Here is a 14,017-nt window from a genome sequence, read left to right on the forward strand (position 1 = left end):
CTAATTCTTCCCTATTTTAGGTCTTTTTTTAATTAGTGGCAATTGAAAAATATGGATATTTTTTTGTTTAGCATGACGTCACAGGTGGTATGCGCAAACTTAACGAAATTGGAGCCGCTATCGATCATACCTTGTTTTCTTTATACTATGAGTGGCACCCTCTACTAGTAGAAGTCATATTGACATCAAAATCAAATTTCTCATGTCAAAAAACTCTCCCAGACACCAATTTTCATCCAAATAATGACGTCGAAATTTCGAAATTATTTAGAAATGATCGAAATAAAAATGAAATTTCTACACCCTGCATCTCAGCAGTGTAGCATTTTCAGCTCTGTAGCATGTTAGTACATAGATTTATACGAACTTTTTTACTTACTTTTATCTGGCAGAATATGTTGCCGAAGTTTCCCGAATACAGTTCGGACCACCCTGTATATACATATATTACAGATACTATTAGAGATAGGTCAGTATATTAGAAAAATCAGATATGAAAGTAGTTTCGAAGAATGTAATAATACACCGGTGTTTTAAAATAACAAAGATGCTACCACTTTTAATATGAACCGGCAACACTGTCACACGGAAAATATTTCAGATATAGATGGAGCAGGTGCCTTTATGCAAAAACCATCATCGGTTCTCCATAAACGTCTAACGCACCATGGCCATGAATCACCCTGTATATTAGGACGTCTATGTTTATTTATTTGTTCGATAATGTAATGTTTAATTTATTTGTGTTTTCTTATAAAAACACAAGAGAAATTATTAAGTTACTTACCTTAGGGATGTGCTTCTAAATGTTCTGGACAAGTAAGTCGGGGTGGCAGGACTGGAACCCGCGCTTCCCAATGACAAGTTTCGCTGCAAACTTTTGACGCAGCTAGGAGCGTAGTAACCGCCTTGGGATTTCGAATCGTCGAAGTTGATCTAGAAAAAGAAACATAAATTCGTTTAAACAGCCCTATAGCGACTTGAACTAATGGGGACTTATGCATTGTTATGCTTGTTTTAAAATTTACTGAAATCGGCGAATGGCCAACAGTCGTTTCTGTTTATATTTATGTGATATATCGCTAAATGTCTGTATTTGTATCAGAATAAGGCCAAGTAAACATATAAGAATAACTGGACTAACTAAAAAATATGAATAATTTGCAATTTTATAACTTGGATATCAAATTTCCAAAAAATTTGGTATAAAAATTGTAATATTTGAAGAACTATGACTTTTAGCTACTTTGCAATTTTATGTGAATCTATAAAAAAAAATATGTAAATATTCGCTAATGTACAATTTTTAGATACACTAAGTATAACGTGTTTTATAAACCATATCAATTTTAAAAATCATGAAATAAAAAAATTGAATTGTAATTGTAAACAAAGTCTAAGTCTAAATAAACTATGTAAAGAAAATATTTTTGAAAAAAAAAATCGTAATTCATCAAATTAAGAAACGACCTAAATTTTTAATACCTAATTATAGGATAGGAATATCGTAGTTATTTAAATATCTGTTCTAAAAAATAGTAGGTGTACAAAATTCAGATATACCATCTACCGGGTGTTTTTTTGCAAAAGTGGCTCACCCCCTATAACTTTTTTATTCTTTCAGATATGTTATAGTATATGACATAAATCAGGATTGATTGACGTAATCAATTATTTTCGGTCACTTCCTTTTTCACCGAAAATGATTACAACTTTTGATTTTAATTTTAATGGTACCTTCGGAATTGTTTTTATTTTATTTGATAGAAAATGACATTCTCAATAGAATGATATTTTGACTTTTTTGGTACCAAAAAATAAAAAAAGTTATAAGGGTGAGTCACTTTTGAAAAACACTCGGTATATACCGGGATCGTCTCGAAAGTGGCTCACCCCCTATAACTTTTTTATTTTTTCAGATAAAAAAATGAGATTTGGTATGTCAGTATCTGACATAAATTAGGATAGATTGATGTATTCAATTGTTTTTGGTCACTTCCTGTTTGACCGGAAATGACAACTTTTGATTTTTAAATGGCACCCTCGGTATATTTCTACTTTATTCGATAAAAAATGCCACTCTGAATAGAGTGACATATCATATGCAAACTTTTGAAATTTTTGCTTTAAAAAAAATCGTCATTTTAAATTTCAATCTGGAGTGGCTGTGTTTTAAAAGCAGGGTTGGAAAAATCATGATTTTTTTAAAAAAATCAAAAAATCTGATTTTTTTGATTTTAATTCAAAACAATATTTAAATCGGATTTCCAAATGACTAGGACTTACTTCCAATTAAAGTCCTATCCTAAATGGCTAAATATATACCCCGATACCGAGAACATTAGCAATTCTACGGGGTGTGTGATTTTTCCACATCGGTCGGATTTTTTTAAACGTCTCAAAAGTACATTAATTTTTGTCATTTTAACGCCTAGACATAAAAGTAAAGCACCGTTACGCCTAAACACAAAAGTACAAAAATATTTTATTATTAAACTGATATTAAGTATCAAATTCAAAGAGTGTTCACAAATTGTGGCTCCGATTACTGTTTATATTATTTGCAATGTTTGAAATTGATTAAAAAATTATTTGTAATGTTTAAAAAAAATAGTATGTTCTATTCGAAGTAAAAATGTACTTTTGTGCCTCCCTGTAACGTCGGAATAGCTTTACGATGGTCTTTCAAAGGTACAGCATTGTCAAAAAAAATATAATTTTTACTCCTAATAAAACAATACACTATTTTTCGGAAAAATTCTTAAGTCGAGAATGAAATTAGTATGTATTGTCAAAGTGTAAAGTACTTACTGCAGATCAAAATGTCGGTAGGAATTTGGAAACATACAACGGTTTCAAAAAAAAATATAAAACAACATATTTTCTGACAACGATTATAGATTCTCGGGAATGAGGATATAGTCTCTATATTAGAAGAACCCACAGTTCTGCACTAGACTTTGCGAATGATATATATTCGAACAGCATAAATTTGTTACTTATACATAAATTTTAAAATAAATCCTTGCGTTTGGCGCTCTAATGGATTCACACGAAATTAGTTCAAAAATCGGTCCAACAATTAAATTGATGAATAGATATTTTTATGTAGTTTTATAACGTTTACAATTATTTTTGGATTTATTTTCTGTTATATCTGTTATAGAAATATTTTTTATAGTTTTCTAGGACACATTTTTATAACTTTTACAGTTATTTTTTGTTTTATTATAAAGTTTCAATAAATATTTTTTTTATTTAAATCAAACGATTAAAATTAAAAAAATCGCTTGATTTAAATCATTTGATTTAAATCATGCCAACCCTGTTTAAAAGCATTACTTTTTTAAATGGAACGCCTTAGAAAAATATATTTCATCGTCTAATGTTTTTCGTATCTTGTCCTAGCCGGTCAAAAGATGCTCAAATCGTTTTTTAATCAATTTTCAATTTTTTCAAATGAAACACGGGTGGCTCATTAGCATATTTGGAAAAAGCATTCTTTTTACGAATAATTTGGTACCATACACTTGGTATTTCGAGTCAGTTTGTCGTTATGAACCGCATGTTACAATTTCAAATAAACCATAATGCTAAAATGCCAAAAGTTGACATATGTAGAGGAGAATGTAGAATGAGTGAGAGGGGGGGGGGGTTAATCACTGCGAGTCATTACACAGTCTATAACCCATCATACCTCTATATTGTAGAGGGAACAGGGTATTTCCCATCTTCCTCTGAGAACAGATGTTCTTCCTCCAAAGGTACACACCCTTCCACGGTTGGAGAACCAACGACAAGGTCTTGCATCTCCTAGGGGAAGAAGTTGACATATGGTATGTCATACTATTTAGTGTGTCATTTTCTATCCAATAAAGTAGAAATATAACGAGGGTGCTTTTAAGAACGAAAAGTTGTAGTAATTTCGGGTCAAACAGGAAGTGACCAAAAACAATTGAATACGTCAATCAATCCTAATTTATGTCATATATCATACATAACAACATAATAAATCTCATTTTTTTATCTGAAAAAATAAAAAAAAAAATACGGGTAAGCCACTTTTGAGATGCACCTGGTATAAAATGAGCTCCCATGTTTTCTGACCTGAAGGCAAAAAAAATCAGTTTAATATTAATTGGATTCTAAAAATAGATTTGAAATAATAAAAAAGTAAACATTTCTTTCTACTAGATAAACAGGTAATCTTTTAATTTGTCCGAATTTTACAAACAAAAAAAAAGGTGACGACATTTTGGAGTTATTAAAATCATTATTTTTTCATCATCCCTTTTTTCATCAAATATGTATTAAAGTTAAATTACACAGATATAGAAACAGTACTGATACACAACAATCAAGGTCCAGGTTTTTTGAAAAATTATCAGACACATATCACTATTATTTTTTTTGCTTCCAACGATGGAGGGACGAGGGAGATTTACCTCCTGAAACGTTAAGACACCGGTTAAGAGATGTTTGGTGGTTAGGTAAATTTATTTACAAGTAGGAAAGAGCCACTAGGAACTGGGAAGCTGAAGAGGAAATAGCCAAAAATAGCCAAGCAATTTCACGAATTCTCATATTATAGGTAGGTGTGGATATATCCAGATTAAGATACAATATCTATGTTTCTTATCTTTTTAGCTGTGAGGTGTTTTTAGAATCATATTCAGTGGATATACCGGGTGCTTCTCAAAAGTGGCTCACCCCTATAACTTTTTTATTGTTGCAGTTAAAAAAAACGAGATTTGGTATGTTAGTATATGACATAAATTAGGATTGATTGACGTATTCAATTGTTTTTGGTCACTTCCTGTTTCACCGGAAATGACTAAAACTTTTGATTTTCAAATGGCACCATCGGTATTTTTTGACTTTATTCGATAGAAAATGATATTCTGAATAGAATGACATATCATATGTTATCTTTTGACATTTTTGCATATGGTTTATGTGAAATTATAACTTGCGGTTCGCAACGAAAATTTGACTCGAAATACCAAGCGTGTGGTATCAAATTATTCGTAAAAAAATGCTTTTTCCAAATATGCTAATGAGTCACCCTCGTTCCATTTGAAAAAATTGACATATGCTAAAAAATACGATTTGAATATTTTCTAATCGGCGCGGCCTGGGCACGACACTAAAAACATTAGACGATCAAATCTATTTTTCCAAGGCTCCTTGATTAAGAATTAGTGTTTTTAACATAGCCATGGAAAGAATTTACAAATAGATATATTTTTTTTATTTTTTTTTATTTATTTTTTTTTTTTACAATTTTTTTATTAAGCGAGAATGTCAAAAGTTAACATATGATGATATGTCGTTAGATTCAGAATGTCATTTTCTTACGAATAAAGTAAAAAAATACAGAGGGTGCCATTTAAAAATCAAAAGTTGTAGTCATTTCCGGTGAAACAGGAAGTGACCAAAAACAATTGAATACGTCAATCAATCCTAATTTGTGGCATGTACTATCATACCAAATCTCGTTTTTTTATCTGAAAAAATAAAAAAGTTATAGGGGTGAGCCACTTTTGAGACGCACCCGGTATATTGTTAAAATAAAAGACCCAAAATGGCACAGGAAACTTCTATTCAATATAAAAAAAGATGTAAAAACTAAGTTTTTGGCCAGATCCTAACATCACCTATCACTTTAAATTCAATATTGGCTATAAAAAATAAGCGGCGTCAGCGATGGCTATGAAAGGAAGATCGCTGTCATTTTATATGTAAATTTTTATGGGAATACATACGGTATTTACATTAAGATACTACTACTAGGTTCGTAGGTACAATATGATCGAAAAAAAACGGCGTCCGCGATGGGGAATGTAATCGATGTTAATTTACAAGCCAACTGAATGCCATTTTTTCGATCATACGGTAGTTCCATATTAAAATACAATTTCACGATTTCTTATATTTTTCAGTTGGGAGGTGTTTAAAATGATAATTCTTAATGGTGTATATTAACATAGAAGATAAGTAGTGGTGGAGAACAACGAAAAACTTTTATTCGATATAAAAGAAATACCGTATGATCGAAAAAAACCGCGTCAAGGATAGTTCGGGAATGATAATGGATGATAATTTTAGCGAGGTCAATCTTTAGTCGTCATTTTACGTTATTTTACTAAAAATTGAGATAAAATTTGTCAAAAATTCACACTAGTTATTATAGAAATATCAATAAAAGATAAAATATTTCCAGATACACAAGTCTATTTAAAATTTTTTTTTTTGAATTTTAAACTAACTACACAATTTAAAAATAATTTTTACTCAATATAAAAAGTAATTACAACCTTCTTAAGAGCAACTGGTAATAAGCGCCATTAAAAATTAGACAAGAATCCGGGCTAAGTAAATAACGTGCAGAGCTTGACCCAGCCAAAATGATTATCATCGATTGACATACCCGTTTTTTTTTCGACCGTATGGCATATGTTAATAAGACAAAAAATGGTACAGGGCAGGCAAACTAGCCATTCAATATAAAAAACGAAACAGATATAAAAACTATACCAGATATTGACTTCACATATTATTTGTGACTTAAATCAAATTCATTTTTGGTTATAAAATATAAGAAAGAATAATTTGACAATGGTTTTTATTATTTATATATTAAAATACAAGATAAGTGGTGCAGAAAAACGAAAAATTTTTGTTTGATATACACAATATCGCCGGATTGTCTTTACACGAGGAAACTTTTTTCTATTATGAACATTATGAGAAAATCGCATTTTTAATAAAAAAAAATTACTTATTCTAAAAATGTTATTTCCGTTTATACTTTTCCAAATTTTCATGCCGTTCATGCATGAAAATATGGTTGGATATTCCATAAAATTATAAAGTTCCAAAAATCAAAATGCGTTTCTATGGTAATATAAATTCGTTCGCATTCTTTGATTTGCTTTGATAGATGATAGAAGGTTAGATTGAAAAAAACGGCGTCCAGTTGGCTTGGAAATGAACATCGATGACATTCCCCATATAATTTTACATATAAAATGACAGCGATCTTCATTTCATAGCCATCGCTGACGCCGTTTTTTTTCATACGGTATTAATTTTGATTAACGTCATTGCTTTTTTCCTAATTTAGTTCAAGAAGCACAACATTTATAATCACCTTTTCCGTAGCATTGAACCAATTAAATTTTGTGCTTCTTTAATACACAATCTGGTCGAAAAAAAATGGCGTCAGCGAAGGCTATGAAATGAAGGTCGCTGTCAATTTATACAGGGTGGTCCGCACTGTATTCCGGAAACTTCGGCAACATGTTCTTTAGATAAAACTAAGTAAAAAAGTTCGTATAAATGTATGTCTTAAAATGCTTACTTTCAGAGATACAGGGTGCAGAAGTTTCATTTTTATTTCAATTTTTTCTAAATAATTTTTGAAGTAACGTCAATATTTGGATGAAAATTGGTGTCAGGGACTTTTTTGACATGAGAAATTTGATTTTGGTATCAACATGACTCCTACTAGTAGAGGGCGCAACCTACATGTGTTTTAACTGTTTTGAAGCGTAATAAATTTTTGTCCGTACCTGTACAAAACTACCAAGCGAAAAAATATACATCTCTGTGACTTTTTACGTAAAAAATATATCTTTGTAAAAATCGCTACGAGCAACCGTTCTTAAGATATTTAGAATGGAAATAGACAATACATGTCATTACTGAGGAAAAATAAACACGTTGAGTAGATAGTTATTTAAATGAAATAATAAATTTAGGAAATTTTTATTTTTTATGATTAATTTATCACAAATTTTTGTGCAAAAAATGAGGATAAAACAGTTTCTGTTGAACATAAAAACATTTCAAATTTATGATTTCACTGTAGTAAATATGTTAATTTTATGTCAATGATGACAGGTATTGATAATTTCGATTCCAAATATCTCGAAAACCATTACTCGTAGCGATTTTTACCAAGAGACCTTTTTCACCTAAAAAACGTCGTAAATGTATATTTTTTTACTCAGAAGTTTTATACAGGTACGGACGAAAAGTTATTACTCTTCAAACCAGTTAGAAATATGTAGGTGGCGCCCTCTACTAGTAGGAGTCATATTGACATCAAAATCAAATTTCTCATGTCAAAAAACCTCCAGATACCAATTTTCATCCGAATATTGACGTTACTGTATCTCTGAAACTAAGCATTTTAGGACATACATTTACACGAACTTTTTTAATTATTTTTATCTGCAGAATATGCTGCCGAAGTTTCCGGAATACAGTTCGGACCACCCTGTATGTAAAATTATATCGGGAATGTCATCGATGTTCATTTCCAAGACGACTTTACGCCGTTTTTTTTTCGATCATACGGTTAATATACTGAACCGAACCAAACCAAGCAACAAAAAATATTTTGTTAATCAAAATAAATAACCATCTATCAAAGAATGAAAAATCATGAAAACCTAAAAAATGATATAAACAAGGATATTACCATAGAAACACCTTTTGTGTTTTGGGATACTAGTAGTACTAGTATCCCAAATACTAGTAAACTACTAGTAGGGGAATTCTACCAACATTTTCCTATTATTTTTTAATTTTTCTCTGGTATGGAAATTTGGAGAAGTATAAACGGAACTAACCATTTAAGAACAAGCAAAAAACATTCAACAATATTTTTTTCAAGCAAAATAAACCGGGGGCATACTGTAAAAAAACAGTGCTTGACTTTTCACAGGCCACTTAAACTGGTTTTATAAAATAAAAAAGGTAAGTACCTAATTATTTTAGAATATTTTTAGATGAGCCGGTTTAAAGTAAAATATAAAAATCAACCTCATAAAATTAAAATCACAATCAAATAGGGATATATTCCAGTTACTAGTTCTTCTATTCAAGTACCTTGCATTTTAATGTTTGCATTTTTCATCTTTTCTCTTGTGATCTAGATGTTAAAATATGAGACAAATTAAGAATACTTTGTGCTAAATATATGTATATGTATGTATAAAAAATCACTTATTAAATTAATTATTAATAGAATTCATGCTCTTTTTTACCTATTCTTGGTAATAAAACAAAAAAAAAATGTCACGGATCATCTACATTTAATTATAATAAAACAAAACCGTACCTGCATATTGTGGGGACTAGCTGGTGGGGTACACAATCCTTCTGAGGGGTTCAAATTGAGAAGTCCTCTGGGCGAATTCAATCCAAGCAAATCCGATATGTCATTCATTGTCTCACCTACCATTTAATCGAATCTATGTATATCTTTCTCGACACAGTTATACAATAAAATAATATGTATTCGTACAATATACTCTTTCTTAAATGTAAGAAAAACTATCCGTTAAACTATTAAAAGTTCAAGTCAAAACAGTACTCCGCAAAATCACCAACAATATGGCATCCCAGAATTAAGATTTCGGTTCTCCCGGCCTACTCGGACGACAAAAACGATATTTTCATAGCGTTTTTTAGGCCATTACTTGTCAATAAAAAGAAATATTTACAATGTTTGATGGTCAGGCAAGGGAGTTGAGGTAGGGATCTCAGCTGATAACAGATTTTTTGCGAGCTATATAAATTCCGATGTAAAAGAAACAAAATGCGTCTAATTTATTTGTATACAGAATGTTTTGGAAAAGAATAGAAAATCTATTTATTTACTTAAATGAAAAATACCGGTTTAAATATGTACTTACTTTTATTGGGGGGCATGGTGGAGTTATTGTCGAAATTCAAAAGAGAGTTGATAGAATGTTTTTGGAGAATATTCAGCGATAATTCATAAGAATTAGCATCACTTGGTAAAACCTGGAAAACATGATATTTATTCAATCTTTCAATAGCAATAATCAGCAATATACGTATTACATAATTATAGAAATTTTGTCTAATAAAATATCGAATTTCTTAGTAGAGTCAAAGGTAGAGTTAATTTAACTATTTCCGAATGCCTATAATTAACAAAATATGTTTAAAGTTATAAAAAGATCTTCATCAGATGTAGTAAAATTAAATTAGGTACCTATGTAATATCACAATGCTTTAAACTGTGGTAATATCCTTGTTTATATAAGGGTAATACCGAGTGTTATACTAAAGTTTACAGAATTAAAAATATCTGTAAACTTCGTTACCGACGGCAAAGAGTTAATACATTATTTTTATAACTACACGGCTAGCACTAAATTTCTGAAAGGTACCTATACATTAAAATATAAAAAAGAAATTGCATTGTCTGCAATTTTATAGACAAATCAAATCATTTTTGATACTGCAACATAGGTATCTATTATCTTTTTATGGTACCGTCATGTAGCTCTATGTTTGTTTTGTCTAAATATATTAACAGTTTTAGAGTTCAAATTAATAAAGAAATCATTCATTCGAAAAACCGGGACATCTTTTTAGGATAAAACAGCATCAACAAGTTCTTGGAATATTGATAGGTGGACCTACCTGTGCTTTATTTAATAGATAAATTAACCAAACAGTTTGGTATCATTAATTTTTTAATAATAAAACATGCTCGAGAAGAAAGGAGATTCAAATAATGCATATTAAAAAAGATACATACACTTACATGCAGTAGGTACAAATTACAATAACACCTAAAATAAAATTGTAAATTTATTATAACAAATTAAAAAAAAAAACAAGAAACTTTTGCAGGATATTTTTATAATCACTACAATAGTGTAGATGCTGTAAATAAACATATTTTTTTAATATTTTCGTAAGTAATGTTACTTTAAGAAAACATTCTTAAAAGTACTAAAAGTTACAATTAGGTAGAAAAAATGTAAAATTTTAAAAAACTATTGCTCTAATTCCTAAGTTATTAATACAAAAACTAAAAATCTTAACATTTTCTTTTCTCAAAACTTTTAAAGTATCTTTTTTTCAACTTACCTCGACACGACTCTGTAAAACAGCCATGGAAAGACACTCTAATGTTAATTAAGAAAACTGTAGAATTCACAATAACATTTTAATGTACGAATTTCCGGAAAAATAGAAAAAAATTTACTTTTAATAACTTTATCGTCGCCGTCGGACACCAAAAACAAAAAAGATAAGAGATTTCAAATTTCAAGATGGCAACATGCCATGTCTAGTGGGCTTTGATTCCTTATTGGCGAAATGATAAGATGGAAGGGATGAAATGTTTTGATGATTAACCGGCGAAGACAGTGTCGCACAATTATTAAATTTTTAAAATAAAAAGCATATTGCATAAAACGTGCTAAATATTATTTTTTTGTAAAAATGCAGGAAAAAAAAAGTTTAAGCTTTTTTGAAGAATGGACATATTTTTCCATAATGTGTGACCTAAAGATACAGACCTAAAATACTGTACGGATCGAAAAAAAAACAGCGTTCCAGTTGGCTTGGAAATGACGATTGATGACATAATATATGTTCCATATAATTTTACATGTAAAATGACAGCGATCTTCATTTCATAGCCATCGCTGACGTAGTTTATTTTTTATCATATTATATAATAACTTATACAAATCTTTAAATTAACATGTAGATATATACTGGGTCTCAAAAATAGTGTCTCTAACTTCAGTGGGTGATAGGCATTACAGGTATGTAATCCGATGATAGATCATGCAAAAAGTTGAGGACCGGATATACAATATGATCGAAAAAAAAACGGCGTCAGCGATGGCGATGAAATAAAGGTCGCTGTCATTTTATGTGTAAAATTATACAGATTATGGGGAATGTCATCGATCGTTATTTCCATGCCAACAGGACGCCGTTTTTTGGTCATACGGTATTTTTGGGACAGTAGAAAATGAAGTGTTAAACAAGCACTATAAAAATATTTGTATATTTATTTACTTAAAAAAATTACATGTTTCTTTTTTTCTAATATTTCTGTTCTAGTAGCACAGTTTTTATCAATCTTTATTTATTTATTTGGTTGTGTTTTCTACGTAAATAATGATGTACTACCTAAAGATATAGTTAGATTTGAATCAAATAAATGCATGAAGTAACTTCCACATGTTTTCTTTCCATGCTTTTCAGCATGTTTAATAAAGGTTGGTTGTTTTTGGAGGTGGAGTTTTAATGGTTAAGTATATTAACCTTTATTCAAAGCAATTAACCAATCATTAGATCCTATATACTATACTATTAGGGCTTACCTTAAAGGGCAGCCCTTTTTAGGGTTGCTCATAGAAAAGGGGTTTACAATTTCATATGCTTATAAAAATTCTAGAGTGCTTTACCTCTCTGTAAAAACTTAATTTTTGTTTTTATAACTGGAATAATAATAATTGTTTTTAAACATACATCAACAGCATTAAAATTTATCAATGTTTTCGGTCCATAAACATAAGATTTACTTGCTTATACATCAGTAGAACAATACAAGGTACAACGGATCATAGCATGGTATTTGCAGGTAGTACCTAGTCATTGTTATACAAGACCCGAGAGGTGGTAATGGATATTAAATACCTAGGGCTAATTATGTTTATTATTTGTTTAAAACGTTTTGAATGAAAAAAGATGACTTTTTGCAGCTGGGTATGTATTGTGATTGTGCCTTTCTCTCTTGTGTGTTTCTTATAAAGCGGCCCATACTATCAAACAAATTGCGCAACACTGGCTGTTGTGCAACAAGTTGCCAATGTATGGCCCTGTTTGTTTAAATGTTTACCAAGTGTCTGCATGATACCATCATGCAGTCGTGCAACGCAACGTTGCGTATTGCTTTGTTGCGCAATGTAACCGCCTACGTAGATACCATTTGTTTGTTTTTTGCTGCGTGTACGTCCGAGCATGTATGACCAACAAAACCTACGGACACGCATCCAATAGTAACCACGGGCTAAGTTTTTTGTCTTTTAACCTTAATATACATTATTTGCCTACTTAGCAAAAAAACATACAAAAGTAAATCATAAGTAAAAAGCAGGCAATATCGTTAAACATTACTTGGATTTGAACAGCTCCTTATTGTAGTTTAATATTTTGTTGTGTGTAGGTAGGTATGGTATGATCTAAAAAAAACGGCGTCTAGTTGGCTTGGAAAAGCTATTTGATGACCATTCCCAATAAAATTTTATATACAGTTTGATAACGAGTTTATTTCCAAGCCATCCCTGACGTTTTTTGTAGTATTTTAATTATTTTTGGGATCTCTATATCATAATTTAAATGAGTTGTATGAATTTGAAAAACAATTATCTTTGTTTTAGATATATGTATTGTATATTTATAAAAAATAATGCCACAGAAAGAGTTAGTCTGTGTCGTCTATGATAATGCTCAATTAAATTATAAAATATTTTCTAGTAAAAAAATATCCTACGTCTATGTCTAACAGAAGAAATACACAACTTTTTTTCTGTTTGACCTTGAAAAAAATTGTGAGTAGGGGAGAGGTCTGATAATGGAACCGAATGGAGCTTGGAGATTGGAGACCCAGCAAAGTGCAACAAAGCTTAACAAAGTTAAAAATGTATTTCTTTTACACCCTTTATTATTTTTACATTCTAAAAGAATAATGTTTTAATTTTAGGTTTACTTACCAATCGAACCACAGTTATAAAAAGATTATAAAGAAAGTAGATATCAAATATCAATCTGATTCTAGGGATGCCCAAAAATAATCTATTTTTCGGATAACGGGTAATTTTATTCTAATAATCGGTTAATTTTTCTCATCCAATTAAACCTATAATAAATAATAACCGCATTTTAAGACTCAATTTAAGAGCATGTGTCCTTTAACATACCTATTAATTCCCAATAGAAAATAGAAAATACCTATAGTACCCATGATACAAAGAATGTATACCATGTATAGTACCATTAGGTGCCTTTGATGAAAATTTGATTTTGAACGAGCCATATACATATAGTTCCCCCATACCAAACCCATACCCTCGAATCCCGAATAAGCTTATCTACCCTTGATTATGAATTATAGACAATGGTTCTATGAAATGGTTAAAAATATCGAAACACTTTAAATAAAAAA

At 30.2% G+C, this 14,017-nt stretch overlaps 1 protein-coding gene across 1 annotated transcript in view; it reads right to left on the reverse strand.

Annotated features, from left to right (window-relative positions):
* Positions 1-11,063, reverse strand: part of LOC115882761 (cytoplasmic polyadenylation element-binding protein 1) — a 37,468-nt gene extending 26,405 nt beyond the window's left edge. The window contains exons 1-4 of the mRNA XM_030901004.1: positions 10,921-11,063; positions 9,708-9,819; positions 9,131-9,246; positions 788-936 (exon numbers count right to left, since the gene is read on the reverse strand). Of these exons, the coding sequence (XP_030756864.1) occupies positions 788-936; positions 9,131-9,246; positions 9,708-9,819; positions 10,921-10,947 (404 nt within the window). The 5' untranslated portion in view covers positions 10,948-11,063. The remainder of the gene's footprint in view (positions 1-787; positions 937-9,130; positions 9,247-9,707; positions 9,820-10,920) is intronic.
* Between the last annotated feature and the right edge of the window lie 2,954 nt (positions 11,064-14,017).

This window comes from Sitophilus oryzae, unplaced genomic scaffold (genome assembly GCF_002938485.1).
Source record: "Sitophilus oryzae breed Bouriz unplaced genomic scaffold, Soryzae_2.0 scaffold_1113_pilon_pilon, whole genome shotgun sequence".
NCBI lineage: Eukaryota > Metazoa > Arthropoda > Insecta > Coleoptera > Curculionidae > Sitophilus > Sitophilus oryzae.